The sequence below is a fragment of the Mus pahari genome, chromosome 1 (genome assembly GCF_900095145.1).
Source record: "Mus pahari chromosome 1, PAHARI_EIJ_v1.1, whole genome shotgun sequence".
Classification (NCBI taxonomy): Eukaryota; Metazoa; Chordata; class Mammalia; order Rodentia; family Muridae; genus Mus; species Mus pahari.
The window spans coordinates 100030214-100047713 of record NC_034590.1 but is presented as its reverse complement, the minus strand read 5'-3'; the positions used below and the strand labels follow the sequence as shown (position 1 = coordinate 100047713).

The 17500-nt window shown below is 46.3% G+C and overlaps 1 protein-coding gene across 1 annotated transcript in view; it reads right to left on the bottom strand.

The window, feature by feature from the left end:
• Positions 1-17500, bottom strand: part of Tacc2 (transforming acidic coiled-coil containing protein 2) — a 208097-nt gene that overhangs the window by 162432 nt on the left and 28165 nt on the right. Inside the window, exons 3-4 of the mRNA XM_029535953.1 lie at positions 12360-12416; positions 3689-3789 (exon numbers count right to left, since the gene is read on the bottom strand). Of these exons, the coding sequence (XP_029391813.1) occupies positions 3689-3789; positions 12360-12416 (158 nt within the window). The remainder of the gene's footprint in view (positions 1-3688; positions 3790-12359; positions 12417-17500) is intronic.

The following is a 17500-nucleotide window of genomic DNA, read 5'->3' as shown; positions in this document are numbered from 1 at the left end:
TGATGGGCCTGGAACCTAATCCAGATGCAGACATCTGGGCCAACTGCACCAGGTAGATCTGGGGAGCAGCAAGGGTGTTACCTGGAGTAAGCTGGCTTCCCTCTGGAGGAAGGAACCCAAGTCCATCCAGGACACTTACTGAGTTTGGGCTATGCAAGGTCAAGTTATAACAGTGACACCATGTGGCAATCAGGAAGCAAGGCAGTTAGACCAGCTCCTCTGTAGGTGAGGAACCTACTCTAGGGGACATGTAGGCCCCTAGTTCTCCTGTAATTCAAATAGGGAGATGGTTCTTAAGGCAAAACAGGGACTTTCTCCCTCTGTTGCAGATATGTAATGCTCCAAGTCTGTCCTTGTTTGTGGTGTGGAGATAAACCTGGGTAGAGAGGCGACCCTTGGTAAGATTAATGTGTACCTTTCTCCTTGTACATTCTCTCTCCATATTTGTTGAGAACTGGCTCTGGGGCCCCCTAAATCAATGAGTGTTTGAGTCCCCGAGGCACAGATCCACAATATATTCTCCCAAATACCTTAAATCATCTTAATTCCTTTAAAAATCTGTCTGGTTGTGGTTTTTGGAAACAATGTCTGGCTACAGAGTCCCAGCCTGAAGAGAACAATCATACCAGTCATAACTCATACCAGTCTCTCACTCATGGTAGCCCTTCTGCCTCCGCTCCAAGTGCTGAGCTCAAACAGTGAACACTCCACTGTGCCTGGCTAGGCTACTTATATCTAACAGGATGAAAATAGATGATACACTGTGCTGTTTAGGAATAATTTTTAAGTCTGTATATGTTCATTGCAAGTGCATTTTCCCCTGTCCACAGTAGCTTGAATGCACAGATGCAGAGCCTCAAAGGATAGGGATAAAGAGGACAACTGTCTTCCTCCCACACCTCAGCTGCCACAGGCCTTTCTGCACTTCCTGTCTCTGGAGCTTTTGCAAGTAGGAAACAGTCTGAAGTTCATGGCTATTCCTAGCCCCTGTAAAAGCCTGAATCCTTTCAGAGTAGATGCTGATTGTCCCACTAGGCCACTGGAGAAGGCAGACGAATTTGAAGACAAAAGAGCAGAGAAAAGTCCTGGAGCAGGGTTGGGGTAGGGTGAGTGGAGATATGTGTTGGGGTAATATGCTAAGGGATCCCTTCCCCTGCTTCCTGACCGTATTCTCAGGCTCAGAGGTGGATGAGCATTGAGGAACAGCCGCAAGGGAATGGCCATGTGGCAAAGGTTACAGGGAGGTGGCATGGTCATGTGGTCTGTGGATAGTGTGCCTGGACCAGCATGGTCATGTGGGCCATGCATAGTGTGGCTGGACCAGCATGCTCATGTGGTCCATGGATAGTGTGCCTGGACCTGCATGGTCATGTGGTCTGTGCATAACTGTGTCTGGACCAGCATAGTCATGTGGTCCGTGGATAGTGTGGCTGGACCAGCATGGTCATGTGGTCGTGGATAGCGTGGCTGGGTCTTTTGGTGGTGGAATAGGAGAGAGGAGGTCAGATGACAGCCTCAGTACACCAGGCTTTTGAGTAGGGTGTCAAGTATGAAATGGTGGCTCACATCTTTAATCCCAACACTCAGGAGGCAGAGGCAGGTAGATCTCTGTGAGTTCCAGGCCAGCCTGGTCTAGGACTACCCAGTCTATGTAGTAAGAGACCTCATCTCAAAATATAATAAAATAAAATATTAAAAAAAAATAGAACAGGGCAGCAGTTGTGGGAATTCCCATCAGCCTGGCAGGGTTAAAGACTCAGAATCAGAGCTGAATTGGTTCGAAGGAAGCAGAATTTCATTTTGTATCTGTAGCTCATGTGGCGTGGTGTCTGGCACCCATTTGCAAATGAGTGTTAGATGCTATTGTTATCCTTCTGAGAGATGCCAGGCTGGTGTGACTCACACAGGAGCCTTACCCCATCTTGCCTCCTACAAACATCCTGACTGCACGGTGGATACCGTAAGTGCCTGGAGAGCAGAGGCAGGGGAGCTTTGGAGTGAATTTGGCTCTCACTTACTGAAGACCGCCCTGCTTTCAGCTATGAACCAGATTTTGCATTTTCCTAGATGCTGTCTCTTTCATGCTCAGTTCAAGAGCCCAGGAGAGACAGTTCTTCAAGAGAAAACAATAATTGACTAAATCTGAGGAACAATCAACTAAAGATCTTTGAGCTGTTGTTACTCATCAATCCATGTGTGACTCAAGCTGGGGACAAGTCCTCCGATCTCCTAAGTAACCCCAAGACTCCCCTGAGGACAAGGTGGGGAGAACTGGACTTTTAGTCTCAGCCAACGGTAGGTTCTCTCATGTGGGATTCCAGAAACAATAATTCTACTAGTCGCACAGCATTGGAGCCAACTGAGAAGTCTGGTTAGATCCGGATACTAAAAGCTTTGTCCTGTTACTTAGACAAACGTAAATCAGCGGATAGAGATCTGGGGAGACAAGGAGTCTTCCTTGTTGAGACCACAGAGGTCATAGGTGCATTCAAAGTTTCACTCCTGTTCCTGGCCTAGAGCTGCATGCCCCAATCCCAGCTCTCCAGAAGTAGAGGCAGGTGAATTTTTCAGTTCCAGGCCAGCTTGGCCTAGAGGTAGAATTCCAGGCCAACCAAGGCAACATAGTGAGACCCTATCTCAAAATCAAACAATCGATGTTGTGACCCAGCTGTGCCCCATCTGACTATTTCCCTAAAGAAACTTAATGTCCATGCCAAGAAGACACAAGAATCTCCTCTGGACAGCCCTACCCAAACTACCCAGAAGACACTCACTCTCTACACAGGGCAACTCCTGCCATTAAGGGCCACTCTTATATATCCAAAGCAAAACAGTGTCACTTTTTAGATGTGGGTTTGAAAATGCTGATGAAGCATGCTATGATCCAGTTTCACTGCCTGTAACAGGCACTAATACTCAACTTTGCAGTTTTGGTTGTTCCTTCAAGGTCTGTAATTACAGACTCCTGGGAGCTGCTCAAGAGAGTTAAGCTACCCAGACCTAAGGCCTATTCAGGACTTGAACCCACAAGTGCTCCCTAATTGACTCTACTATGCTTAGCCTGTGTCCCTGCTGGGGCCAAGTATTTGAAACTACTAGCTCTTGGCTTGTGAATACCTCTATAGTGATCACAGAACACTGGGTAGAGCAAGGTTTAGTAAGGAGCTATGAGCAAACCAGGCCTGGTCATGGGTCATGATGAGGACCCACTGAGCAATGGGCTACCCCTGGACTAGCCACATGCCACGGCCACAGTGTGGCTGTATTGGCTTCTGGAATTAATCTCCCAGCCTTACTGGGTGGCTTGAGGAAGGGTCGGCTGTTCTGTAGTCTAGTGCTTCTATCCTGGAATACAGACTACATATAACCACATATTAAGCCCCTTGGAAGCCTCACTCTTTCTCATTTTTAGTTCTGATTATGTAGCTGAACTACTTGGAACATTGCTGGAATGGGAACGTATGGTTACTAATTTCATCTTTGGGCAGAAAAACTATGAATTTTCCAACCCTGCAGGCTTAAGCCAATCACAGAGAGTTCCGTGACTCATTGAAAGCTCACTCTTAGGACTTCTGAATGGGCACATGTGAATTTCCCAACACAAATGCATTAAAGCAAGTGCTGGAGCAAGCAGTGTGTGGACCATGCTGCGGGCTGCACTTGCCCTGCTCCAGAGCTGGCTCCTTACCTTGCAGTGCCCGACCCAGGCAAGTCTCCTTGCTGCTTCTGTAGAGATTGACTGTTCCCAGGTGGCTGCAGTGGTCTTGGACTCTGAACTGAAGAAGTCCTCTGAACCAGGAAAAAAAAATAATGGAAGAAAGTCAAAAACCTAAAAAAACTCACAGCAATATTTTTTAATAGGTCACTGACCAAAGGCATGCATGATACAGCCCGTGGTCCACAGTAGCTTTCTTTTCTTTTCTTTTCTTTTCTTTTCTTTTCTTTTCTTTTCTTTTCTTTTCTTTTCTTTTCTTTTCTGTTTTTGTTTTCAAGACAGGGTTTCTCTGTGTAGCTTTGGCTGTCCTAGAACTAACTTTGTAGACCAAGCTGGCCTCGAACTCAGAAATCCGCCTGCCTCTGCCTCCCAAGTGCTGGGACTAAAGGTGTGCACCACCACTGACACCACCACCACCCGACCCACAGCAGCTTTCTGATGGGCAGGAAGTGAGCAAGGCTCAGAGGATGTGCTTTGAGCCAAGCAGAGGTGGCACAGTTCTCTTCAAGCACACAGTTCCAGTCAAACAGGATGACTGTTTCAGTATGAAAGCAGGGTCTGGAGAGATGGCTCAGTAGTTAGGAGCACTGGCTGCTTTTCCAGTAGATCCAGGTTCAATTCCCAGCACCCACATGGCAGCTCATAACCATCTATAATTTCAAGATCCTCTTCTGGCTTTCATGGGATCTAGGCATGCTGGTGCAGACATGGAAGGAAGGAAGGAAAAAAGAAAAGAAGGGGGAACGGAAGGGAAGGAAAGGAAAGGGAAGGGAAGGGAAGGGAAGGGAAGGGAAGGGAAGGGAAGGGAAGGGAAGGGACCAAGTCTTGATGATATCTATCAATCATACTCTGAAGGGTTCCTGGAGAAAGCATGTAGACTTTCTTAATTTGTTTTTATCTACTTATCTTTAAGTGCTAAGGGTTGAGCGCAGGGCCTTGTATATGCTCGGCACATCCACATGTCTAGTGGCACATCTACGTTCCCAGCTGCTATTGGTTTTTAAAACCAAACTGCAAAAGCATCACGCTCAGAACTTAAGTCATGGGCCAGAACAATGAGATTTTGTCCTCTCAAACACTCAGTTTCAGGGGCAGCTCAGAAATCAGGAGAGGGGGAGGGGCTCCTGGAAACCCCAAGCCCGTATTTCCAAAGGCAGTCACTGTGTTTTGTCTTTCCGGGCCTTGCATCCCCCATCTCTCCACTAAACAGCACCCGCTTTGAGAATGGTCTGCCTTTGATTAAATGTCCTACCTACCCCCTCAGCCCCTCAGGATTTCTTAAGAGGATGTCAAGCAGAAGTGCCCCAGCCCCATCCACCCAGTGGGAACAGACACAGGTGTGGCCAGGTCCTCCCACAGGACTCCTTGAAGAAACAGAGATGGTGGTGAGTGGGTTCTTGAGCCCTTTGACTTTGGTCATGGTGGAGAAGGCACCATCCAAGCAAGGGAAAGAAGATCGCGTAGCACAAAACTAGAAGAGTGATCTGGGTGTCCAGGTTTCATTTTCAGGACCTGTGGGTCCATTTTTTTTTTTTTTTTTTTTTTTAAAGATTGATCGGCCGGGCGTGGTGGCGGATGCCTTTAATCCCAGCACTTGGGAGGCAGAGGCAGGTGAATTNGCCAGCCTGGTCTACAGAGTGAGTTCCAGGACAGCCAGGGCTACACAGAGAAACCCTGTCTCGAAAAACCAAAAAAAAAAAAAAAAAAAAGATTGATCAATCGATTGATTGATTTATATGTATAGGATCACACTGTAGCTGTCTTCAGACACACCAGAAGAGGGCATCAAATCTCATTACAGATGGTTGTGAGCTACTGTATGGATGCTGGGAATTGAATTCATGACCCCTGGAAGAGCAGACAGTGTTCTTAACCCCTGAGTCACCCCCCTCCCCTACAATCTCCCTCTCCCATCCACTCTAAACTGGCCCGCCCGCCCAGAGGCCATAGGAAAGGGCATTGAACTATTCACCTTTCTAGTACAAGTTGGACATTTTTACTTGCAACCAAAAGATTTCTGTGCATCTATTACTTGATCAACTTGGAAGGAAGCAAAGCCGTCTGTGGTCAAATGAGTCTGAGGTGCCATATTTCAAGGCTGCCATTCAGAAATCCACAGTACATGTTAACATCTTAGAGGTTCTAAGGAGTCCCACATGAACTAACTTATTGAATTTTATTTTTTATTTACTTATTTTTGAGACAGTCTTATTATGTAACCCAGGGCGGCCTGAGATGTGTGGGGTTTCTGTCTCTATTTCCCCAACTCTATGATTACAGATGTGTACCAGCATGGCCAAGTTAATTTCTTGAACTTTAACACAGAGCACCCAACCATCTCTTAAGCACCTGTGCTTGTGAGCCACCTGATGATGTCCCATAGAGCTGGTGATGCAGGCACACACTTTGGAAGACTGTCAGCGCAAGGCCTCCTTCCTCCTGCTTTTGCTTGCTTAATCTAGAGGACAATGCAAATCCTCAGAATAAGAATCTCGGTGCCTCTGGCTTTATGACTCTGTGTGTGTGTGTGTGTGTGTGTGTGTGTGTGTGTGTGTGTGTGTGTGTCATTCCTCAGAGTCAAAGGCATGGTTTGAGATCTGGCTATGTCTTTTTGGGGTGTTCTTGCCATCATGAGGGAGTGGTGGGAATGGCACTAGAATCTGCACTAGAAGAAATCCTGCAGTCCCTGAAGCTGACTGCTGACCATCTTCCCCACCTCAATGGCCCTGTCCTCTCACATGGCCCAGAGAGATACCTCCTCTGTACCTCCCAACCAGACACACAGAAACCCTCTCATAAGCCAACCAATTCAACCTGGGGTTCTTCTTGAGATCTTCAGTCTCCTGTTACATGGCTACAGCCTTTTTCTGGCTTTGCCTGCTTCCTCGACTGCTACATTTCTCCCAGTGGTTATCTGTGTTTATTCAATTGTGTCCAAAGACAAACCACAAAGATACTGTAATGGTCTGACCAAACATGAACACTGCAATGGAAATCTCCCTTCACTTTAGCTGATAGACGGTAAGATGAGCAGGGAATGACTGCCTCTAACCCTAGCCCTCAAGAGGCTGAGACAGGAGGATGGTGAGCTTGATGCAAAAAACTATGGGTGGGTGAGAAGAGCAACAAGCAGTCACTAACGGAGGTGCCGGCTGGCATCTTCTCTTGAAATCACGATGATTGACTTCTAGGCAAATCATCGCCACTTACAGGAAGATGCTGCCTATGTCCTTGCTTGAGAGCCAGGGTTTCGGAGGTTCAATAACTGGGACCACAGAGCAAGAGTCCGAATAGACCTGCTGCTCTCTATTCCCAGAGCTGACACAGGCCATTTCTTATCCTGGCCACCTCAACAAGGAAGTGTAAAAGGGGGCAGAGAAAGCTGCCACTGGATCCCCACCTTAGGGAAGGCCACTGCTGCAGTACTGGGGATTGACCGTGCCCCACCCTGTTTGCAGGACTCAGCCTCCAGCTGAGCATCAAGGGAGCAGCCATCCCTAAGGCAGGAGCAGGATGCACTTTTGGATCTGCTGAGTTTCGAACTCTATACTCTTTAGAGGAACGTTCTTCATGCTTGTACAGTCTCTACCCTCGCATGTGTGGTTTTGTGTGATCACTCGAGAATCCCAGGACGAAAGGAGTGACATTTTTATAAAAGGGTCTTGAATGATTTAAGATTTATTTTTATTACTTACAATTGTGTATGGGAGGGGGTCTGTATGTGTCCGTGTGCACATGCATATGGGTGCCCACGGAGATATCTGATCTCCCTGGAGTTGGAGTTACAGGCAGTTGTGAACCGCCCAAAGTGACTGTTGGGGACTAAAGTCAGGGCCTTTGGAAGAGCACTCCTAACTGCCAAACCATCCATCTAGCGCCAGGGTTTTGAATTTTTAAAATTGCTACCCAGTTCTTGCTTGCCTGGGCGAGTGTCATCCTCTGACACCGCAGTCAGCTCCCTTCTTATCACTACAGTATCTGAGGCTGAATAACTCTGCAAATAATTGGCATGTAAACCCCCTACCCCATGTTCCTTGATCAAGGTTTCTTTCAAGTAACTCTGGAAACGTGTCAATTCATCTGGCAGCTGAAGCAAACACAGCTGACAGGCGGGGAGGAGGCAGGTCGCAGATCTCTGCTATAGCTAAAGGCAAAGGGAATGGAACAAGGCCACAGATCCCTCTCTGGAGGAACCACAGGGTCCGGTCTTTCCTCTATCAGCAGCCCGGCTCTTCTGCCCGAACAGCCCTGGTCTCATAGCAGAAACCGGACTCGTCAGGAGTTCAAACCCAAGCAACAGGGCAGGGACATCGCTCAGCGATGGAGCCCAGGCTGGTGTGGGTTTAGCGCTCCCTCTATCAACGTAACAGTACTCATAGCCAGTGTTCTCACTGTCATCATCATCAAATAAAAGCAACAGAGCAGACCACACAGATGGCATCTTTGCAGAATCCCTATTTACTAAACAGACAGTAGAAAATGTTTCTCATTTTCTAGGTAAGAAATAGGGGATTAGGGGCTCTCCCAGGTCCATCATCAGACCAGAAGTCTGATGCTCCTCCCATAACAATAGTAACAACTGCCACTGAGACAATATCCAGCTATGGCAAAGAATAGCAAATGTATTCTTAGACAGGCCCACTTGGCTATTTTACCTACTTAATCCTGGTAAATTAAAAAAAAAAAATCTCATTTAATCCTTGTTTTGTTTCGTTTTGTTTTAGATTAGAGACAGGGTCTCTCTATGTATCTCTGGCTGGCCTGGAACTCACAAAGATCCATCTGCCTCTGCCTCCCGGGCGCTGGGATTGAAGCTGTGTGCTGTGATGCTCAACTCTCTTGTGCAGTCTTACCACACACTGGGAACTGCTGCCTTGTGGTCTCCCCATGTTATCAGGCTTCATCGATGCTCCTGAACAAACGGGCCTCAGGAACTGATGCAGCCCAAGAGCCTGGATCCAACGCCTAGATGTTTGTTGAATATAAAATATAACTTATATCCACTCATTCCGGTAGATACGTCCACAAAAGCTCCTGCCTTTGGTCAATTTCCTAAAGTGCCTCTGAACCTCCTTCCCGTTTCCCCTTCTTAGCAAGTAAGACCCTGCTGCACTCGGGTCCCTGGTGCGTCAACAGGCGTCACTGAAAAAGTGCCCCTCCCTCCACTCCCGACAGACGGCAGGCTGTGCTCACATGACAGCCCAGCTGCCCAGTTGCTCCTTCATGTCTCCTCTGAACTGTCACTGCTTGAGTCAACAAACAGCTTTTCCTGGCCCAAGAATACTCCAGAGCCCTCAGTCCATCTTAATGCAATCTTCAGTCAGTGACAGCATCTTTCCAGTCCTGAGAGTATCCTCCATCCAAAGGAAAGCATTTACCATAAAAAAAAAACGAAAACATATAAACGCTTTTAGTGCTCTTACCTTTAAACGTGCTTCACCTCTCTAGACCATGCCAATAAAATTAATTAAAGCATGCTTAACCAGCACAGCTAGCTCACACCTCAAGTGTCTACCTGCACCGTCCACTCTGTGAATAAACCTCTGGGGAGCAGAGTAAGTGCAGGTGAATGCTGGGAAGTAGATCAAAGGTCATCCCCATGGCACTCAGAGTCAGATTTCAGAAATAACTGCCAGGCTGGCCAAATACGGGAGATGAACGCACGTCTGTCCTCCAGCCAGGAGGCTGCCCATCTGCCTGTCAAGTGACGGGGACTGCTTGTACCAGTTCTGATCATCCTGAGTCTTCACCCAAAGAGGAACACAGGAAGGGACAGAGTCCCCACCACAGGCTGAGAGGACACCCCAGCATCAGGCAGTGGACACTTCAGGGTGGGATCTCAACCCATTGGACCTCAGTGTTTTTTAGTGTGAATCAGCTGATGTCCTGGGAGGAATTAATAAGCTGAGGAGACAGAATAGGTCTGAGTCCTTGTTCTTCCCTGAATGGATGAAGAGCACAGGCTTGAAGTTCAGAGTGTGTAAAAGTGGTGTGTGTGTGTGTGTGTGTGTGTGTGTTTTCACATGTGCTAGCCAGTAAGAGCCCCAATTCTCAGCAGACATAGATGAATGATATCAAGTGAGGTGGCAGCCGTTATAGAAGCTGGTGGAGCATCCATGTAAGAGAGTGCTCTCTGCGTTATTTGAAACTTGTCAATAAGTTTGAAATACATAAAAAGGCATAAGGCTAAGTGTGGTGGTATATGCCTTTAATCTCAGCAATTGGAAGGCAGAGGCAAATAGATCTCAGTGAGTTCAAAGGCAGCTTGGTCTACCAAGTGAGTTCCAGGCCAGCCTGAAGTATTTAGTGAGACCCTGTCTCAAGAGAGATAAATAAATAAGTACGAGGTCTGCCTTATAAACATCCCACTACGAAGCAGGGGAGGGGCCCCTGAATCCCCACACCTTCTTGAGAGGCTCTGGGCAATTAATGGTTGAAGAGAAAGAAACATACATTTTCTTCATTGCTGTAGCCACAGGTAAGGTGACCAAGCACCTGTAAATTATCCCTTGTCTATGGTCCCATCAGTAACTCTAAACAAACTCAGAGAGACACCAAAAGAGAAAGACACGAAAACAAAAGGGGACTCAGTAAAAGTGGGAGGGGAAAATAGAGGGCAACTGAGGGAAATATAAACCATATATGAAAATATAATCAAAGCTATTAGTGTATATAATTAATACATATTAATAAAGCCATTTTTAAAGGCCCATTTCTTTTTAGAAAATAATTTACCCATAACTTTTATTTATGTGTGTCTGTGTATGCATGTCACATACATGTCGGTGCACAGAACAGAATGGGGTGTTGGGTCTCCTGTAGCCAGAGTTACAGGTCACTGGGGAGCCTCCTTATGTGGGTGCTGGAAACTGAACTCAGATCTTCTGCAAAAGCAGTACATGCTCTTAACCACTGAGCCATCCCTCCGGCCCCAGTGAGAACCTTCAGAGCCCTTCCTTCTGGGTCTTCTGCAGTACAAGTATAGAACGCAGTTACCCATGGTCACAGAGCTTCTTGCTCTGGCTCACTAGTAGTCACTCATCACCCTAGTCCCACTGCCCGCCCCCCAGCCTCCTCGGTCTGTGCTAGCCCCCAGTCGACTATTGATTTCTGTGATGTTTGTTGAGCCCACATGAGCATTGTCTTTGAGTGTCTGACTCACGTCCATTACCATAAAGCCGTCCAGTTCTATGCGTTCATTCACTCACTGGCTTGTTTGTTTATTCACCTGCCTGGTTCCCTAACTGCGTGTAAGTTCCATGAAGCAAGGGTTCACCTCGGTGGGTGATCCCCACAAATGGTCATCGAATGGGAGTCTGTGCCCAAGTCTTGGGCTCTACAACAGATCATTGTGCAGTGCCCTGACTTAGAAGACCAAGTTGCTCCTATCCTGGCAGAGGCACTTAGGAGCTTAGACCTGAGGCCTCCAGGACAGCCTGCTGCCCTCAGTCTGTCACAGGTTTAGGGAAGTGGGTAAATGTCTTGACCTTTGGGACAAACACACAAAACTGAAAAACAATGGAGGTAGAAATGTGAAAGAACTGGAAGAAAGCCATGATGACTCCGAGCCTTAGATGAGCCCCATATTAGGCAAGCTGTGCTGGCTAGTGACCTGGATTCTTCTGTCAACTTCCTCTTTGAACTTGGGCCAGTCCTTAAGGCTAGAAGAACTCAGATTAGAAACCACGAAGAACTCAGATTAGAAACCACTGGCCCAGCCTTTTTTTTTTTTTAACTTGCAGGAGGCCAAGGTCACAATCCTCGATCCTCCTAACCCTGCTCCTCCATTCATTCAAATGTTCAAGCTGATTAACCACCGAAAATTCGAGTAATCTACCCAGGCTTCTCACTCCTGGGACTGTGAAGAAGCCAGAGGCTGGCGCATGCGCAAACAGGCCTCACCACACTCCACATGAGCAGCTGTATCACCACCACACAACTTCAGAACTACCGGGTTATGGGAGACAAATACTTCAAGCACACGCACCTGGCAGCCACCTACAGGGTGGAGAGGCTCTCTAAAGCAGTCACAGGTCACCCGATGACAGACACACCTGCACAGGTGGGGACTGTAGACCAGGCCTCCCCTGGCCACCCCGGAAGCACTCAGCCATCTACCTCTGCAGATAGCTCCCCTTCCTTTCATCTACAAACACCTTGAGCTATCACCATGAGCTCAGCTAGCTGCATTGCTCTGCAATGACACCCACAGCTGATTCTGAATTGAAGCTTTCTAATGACCAGTTTTGCCCACTGGCATGGAAGTTAGAGCCACCACCATACCATTTCCCAGCCTCCCACTAGGACAAAAGAAATCAAAGTGGAAGCCTTTGGAGGGATTAGTGCTGGCTCTCAGCCTCAGCCGCCTCTGCATTCTGTTCTGTTGACAACATGGGCCTTATTCAGCATCTCACAGCCTACCACGCAAGCCTGTTCTCAGAGAGCTATGTTGTTTCTCAAATTCTAACCCCACGTGTTGCTGATTCCTAGTGTGTTTTACGACTTAATAGGGACGGATGGGAATAGGCAGGGGAGAGGGAAGAAGCAGCTAACTATTCCAGCGCCCAGGCCATGCCCATTGTCAGGTGCCACCTGGACGTTAGACAGCCAAACAGCTCGCCATGCAAAACACACATGCCTGTACCTGTGGAGGGTCAGGGCTGGGAGGCCACAGGATGGTATTGTGTGAAGCAGCGTCCTCCTGTGGAAAGCAAAGGGTCTTCCTGTTAGGACAGGGTGTGAGGAAGAAGCACATTGCAGGATCTTTATTTTCAACTCCTACCCAGGGTGTTCCTGCTCTGCTCATGGCTGCTGCCTCTCTTAAGTTTCCTATTGCTGTGATAAAACACTGACCAAAAGCAACTTGGAGAGAAAAGGGTTGATTGCATCTTCTAGCATGGAGTCCATCATCTAGAGAAGTTGGGACATGAGCCTGAGATAGGAATAGATATAGAGACCATGAAGGAGTATTGCTTACTGGCTTGCTCCTCCATGGCTTGCTCAGCCTGATTTCTTATAGCACTCAGGACCACCACCCCAGGGTGGCACCACCTATTGTGGCCTGGGCCCTCTCCAATCAATCAAGAAAATGTTCTACAGGGTTGTTCACAGGCCACTCTGGTGGGGGCATTTTCTCAATCAAGTTTCCTTCTTTCAGAAAGATTCAAGCAATTGACTTTAACCAGCACAGATACTCTGGGGAATCAGAGGGCAGAGAGAGGGGAAACTCTAGCATAAGATGTGAAAGACAACCATAGCTAGAACTCAGCAGACTTTGCCCTGGTGACAAAGTGGATCCTTAATCTGGGGACAGAAGAATCACAAAAGCTCACATCTTCTAAGAACTCACTTTTAAGCAAAATATAAGAAATCCTCGGGCTGGAGAGATGGCTCAGTGGTTAAGAGCACCGTCTGCTCTTCCAGTGGTCCTTAATTCCCAGCAATCACATGGTGGCCCACAACCATCTGTAATGAGATCTAATACCCTCTTTTGGAGTGTCTGAAGACAGTGAAAGTGTACTCATATACATAAAATAAATAAATCTTTAAAAAAAAAAAAAGAAAAAATCCTCTGTCGAGTGCTTCTTCATAGAAGAATCTAAACCGGAGTGGAAGCTTGGGCAGGACAGGAGTGTGTGGGGGGGGGCACCAAACTGGCTAGCAAGGATGCAGGTGTGACATAAAAGGGTCATGGAATGGTAAGGGGGAGAGTGGCTGCACAAGAGGACGGGATGAGTCTATATTCCCTTTGCCCTTTGAAATTGCTCTGAGCAATGCTCAGTGGCTGTCATTGTGCCCTACAATGTGGATGAAAACCTTAGGGTAGACTATTTCACATGTGGAAATGATATCTGACCCCATAGTGGGACCATGACATACTCAGAATGGGTCTGATTCTTTACAGGGGTCAGGTCAGGTTAGACCATTAACTGGAGAAACACGGACACCTTTTTTCTCCCCCCACAAGCCTGAAGGAACCCCCTGAACCCTAAGAACTGAAAGAAATAGAGCAAGGTCCAGAGGAGAGAGCTCCTGCACTATCTACTGGAGCTCTGGACTTAGTCAATATTGCAACTAGAGACATGGGCTTCTCAGTTCTCTAGCCCAATACCACTTCTCTGGTTATGGTCATTAAAAATGGGGTGCCTGTCTCTTAGAATCCCCTAAAGACCTAAAAAGAAAGTCACAAGGATAAATGGCCAGGCTATCAATCAATCAAAGGATGATGTATCAGGTGTGTAAGAGGACAGTGGGTAGAGTCAGAATGATCCTCAGATTAGTTTTCACATGGCAGGAAAGCTCATGCTACCCAGGAATAGAAATGCAGCATGAGAAGCAGAATGATGAAAGAAGTTGAGTTGGGTCTGAGGAACTCAGGAGGCTGAAGTCATGCCAGTAAAGTCATCCAAAAGGCATAAGATGATCCCAGGGTCCCGTCTCCATGAGAAGCCCCAATCTACAGCCCAACATTCCCACACTGCTTCTCTGTGGAAGGCAAACCTCACTCTGTCCCTGTAACCCTAAAGACAACCCTACAAAGGCCCACTGGCTTGAGCCTAATTAGACGGGAGACATGGAAATTCCCAGGTCAGGAAACATCTCCTGTGTACCCCAGTAAGGCAGAGTGAGAGGACAGATGGGGTTGCAGCCAGGAGGAGGTGGGAGGAAAGTATTTCCTCATTTAAAACATCTTTACCTTGAAACATTAAAATAGACTGTGAAATACAGTGAGATGGGCAAAGAACAAGACAGCACCGCCTTGGAAAGCATTTTACAACGTGTATACCAAGAACCTTGCAGGATTCCTTGCCCCATGACCCTCAAGTTCCATCTTTATAGAATATGTGCTTGGTAAATAGTAGGTAGCTCATTCAGAACAGCCCAATTTGTAAGAATAATCGGGAGAAAATGTAAGCTGTCCTAAACTGCCAATATTCAGGTTAAAGTTCATCTTGAGTAACGCAGGTATGGCAGTTTGAACGAGAAAGGTCCCCATGGGGCATGTTTGAATATGTGGTCTGTGTTTTTGAAACTCTTTGGGAAGGATTAGGAGGTATGACCTTGTTGGAGGAGGTATGTCATTTGAGATGGGCTTTTAAGGTTTCAAACATACTATTCTCTCTCTCTCTCTCTCTCTCTCTCTCTCTCTCTCTCTCTGTATGTGTGTGTGTGTGTGTGTGTGTGCGCGCGCACGCACGCGCGCATGTTCATGTGTGTTCATGTGTATGTGTGTCTTTCTGCCTTGTGATTGTATCTTAAGATGTGTGTTCTCACCTGTGGCTCCAGTGCTGCGCCTGCCTACCTTATGCCATGCTCCCCACCATAACGGTCACTGACTCTAACCCTCGGAAGCCGTAAGTCTCAAATAAAATTCTTTCTTCTATACATGGCCTTGACCATTGTGTTTTGTCACAGCAGATTTGCTCGTCATCCTGACGGTTGCATTAAGATATCCAAAGCTAGTATTCCTCCAGTCTAGAAACAGTCTACAACCTTGACATGGTTGATAACTTGGGTTACATGATCCTTTTGGAGACAGTTCTGCTTTGTAGACTATTTTGCACAATTCTGGCTTATGTCATCAACAGACCCATAGCATCTTTTATCAGTGTGGTGAAAACCCAAACTATTGCTAGATATTGTCACATGACCCTTAACCATGGATGACAGTATGGTCCCTGGGTCAGAACTACTCCCCTGTTTGTAGATACCAGTGGAGCCTTGAAGTTTATATAGATCTATAAGACCTCAGAGGAGGGACGTTAGCTGATGTATGAGGAAGAATAGGAGCCAAAGTACGTGTAGTGCCCCTCAAGGGCTCTTGGCTGACGGCCATGCCCTCGTCCACTCAAGCTCATGATGGAATGTTCCTGTAAAGGATAAGCCAGGGAGATTGACCTGAGCCAACCCCAGCCAGCAGGCACCTATATTGGCTCACAGAGCATTTAAAAATAATAGAAATTAGTTGTTAGCATGTTTTTATTGTTTTGAGAGGTGGTGTTTTTTTTTTGTCTTTCTATTTTGGCTTGTTTGTTTTGTTTTTGAGATAGAGTCTTTCTGCTGTGTAGACCAGGCTAACCTTGAACTCTGAAGAGATCCACTTGCCTCTGCTTCCTATTAAAGACATATGCCCCATGTCCAGTTATGAATATGTTTTTAAATGTAGGATTTCTCTTCTTCAGTCTTTGAAAGACATGGGAGTAACCATTTTCCCACTCGTTTTGTGAGGCTAGTAATACTCAAATATCAAAACCAGACTGCAAAAATCTTTCTTATGAAGTTGGACACAAAAGTCCAAAAAATACATTAGCAAACAAAACACTGTAACATGCTGTCAAAAATAATTATAGATCACGACCACATGAGAGTTATTCCAGGTGTGCAAGGAAGGAAATACTGTGATTGTGTCAAGTAATGAAGAGAAATCACTAGCAAAACCCAATTTAATGATTTTAAAGCATCATAAGGCTTTTGATTCCAGCACTTGGGAGGGAGAGGCAGGCGATCTCTGAGTTGAAGGCCAGCCTGGTCTACATGAGTTCCAGGATACCCAGGGCTAAGCAGAGAAACCCTGTTTCAAAACTCAAAAGACAAAGACAAAGACAAAACATCATAAGTAAACTAGATGCCTCAACTTAATGAAGGGCATTTGTTTTAAAAAACAAACCTATAGCTAATATATTCCTTAACACTAGAAAACTCAATGCTCTCTGCTTGAGATTGGGAATAATCTCTACCCTTAGTTAACAAAGCAATGGGAGTGGTTGTCACTATAAAATGGAAAAAGAAAAAGAGTGAAGCTGGTCTTTGGTATTTTGTTGGTTCTTTTTCTCGTCTTTATCCCCCCCCCCCCATTTCAACTCCTTCAACACTAGATTGGAGAAAAACAATGATAGAGGATAAAGGAGTGAGAGAAGGAGGAGGAGAAAGAGAGAAGGAGGGAAGGAAGGAGGGAGGAGGGAGGGAGGGAGGGAGAGAGAGATCCCTGATTCTAATTATTTCCTTTAATTTCTTCTTTGACTACTAACAAACCACAACCAACCCTCCTAGATGACCACCAATCACCAACCACCTATTGGGACCCTAGCATTTATGTACCCTCTGAAAAGTTTCCAGAATTCCAAACGTCACACAATTATAGAAACTATCTGCAGCTGGCAAAACCATGCTTCAGCCAGAGCACGAGGCAAATCATAGTCAGCTGCTGCAAACAGTGCAAAGCAGCCCACACTCCCACACCTGGGATTAAAATGAAAGCACATTCTTATAATATTTGTGTGTTTCTTAAAACCAAATTTCCAGAATTCTCACTACAAGAAAGAATAAAGAAAAATAAAACTGTTTCGAAGGGTGTGTGTGGAGTAAAGCTCTATTTACAGTCATGATTTTATAGGAAATCTCAAAGAAGCAATGAAAATAGCAACCACAAAAATCACTGGAGTTAATAACTGAGTGAACCATAAACTCCAACAGCACACAAAACCAAGAATCTCCATACAAATGTGTGGACACAGAAGTGATTCCCTACTGTTTATAGTCACTCTGAAGTAAAATGTAGTTCTTGGGTAATGACTTGGCAACATATAGGCAGGACCTGTTTACTAAGGATTATCAAATAATTTCTTCTTTTAAAAAAGGCCAAATAGGGCTGGTGAGATGGCTCAGTGGGTAAGAGCACCCGACTGTTCTTCCAAAGGTCCGGAGTTCAAATCCCAGCAACCACATGGTGGCTCATAACCATCCGTAACAAGATCTGACTCCCTCTTCTGGAGTGTCCGAAGATAG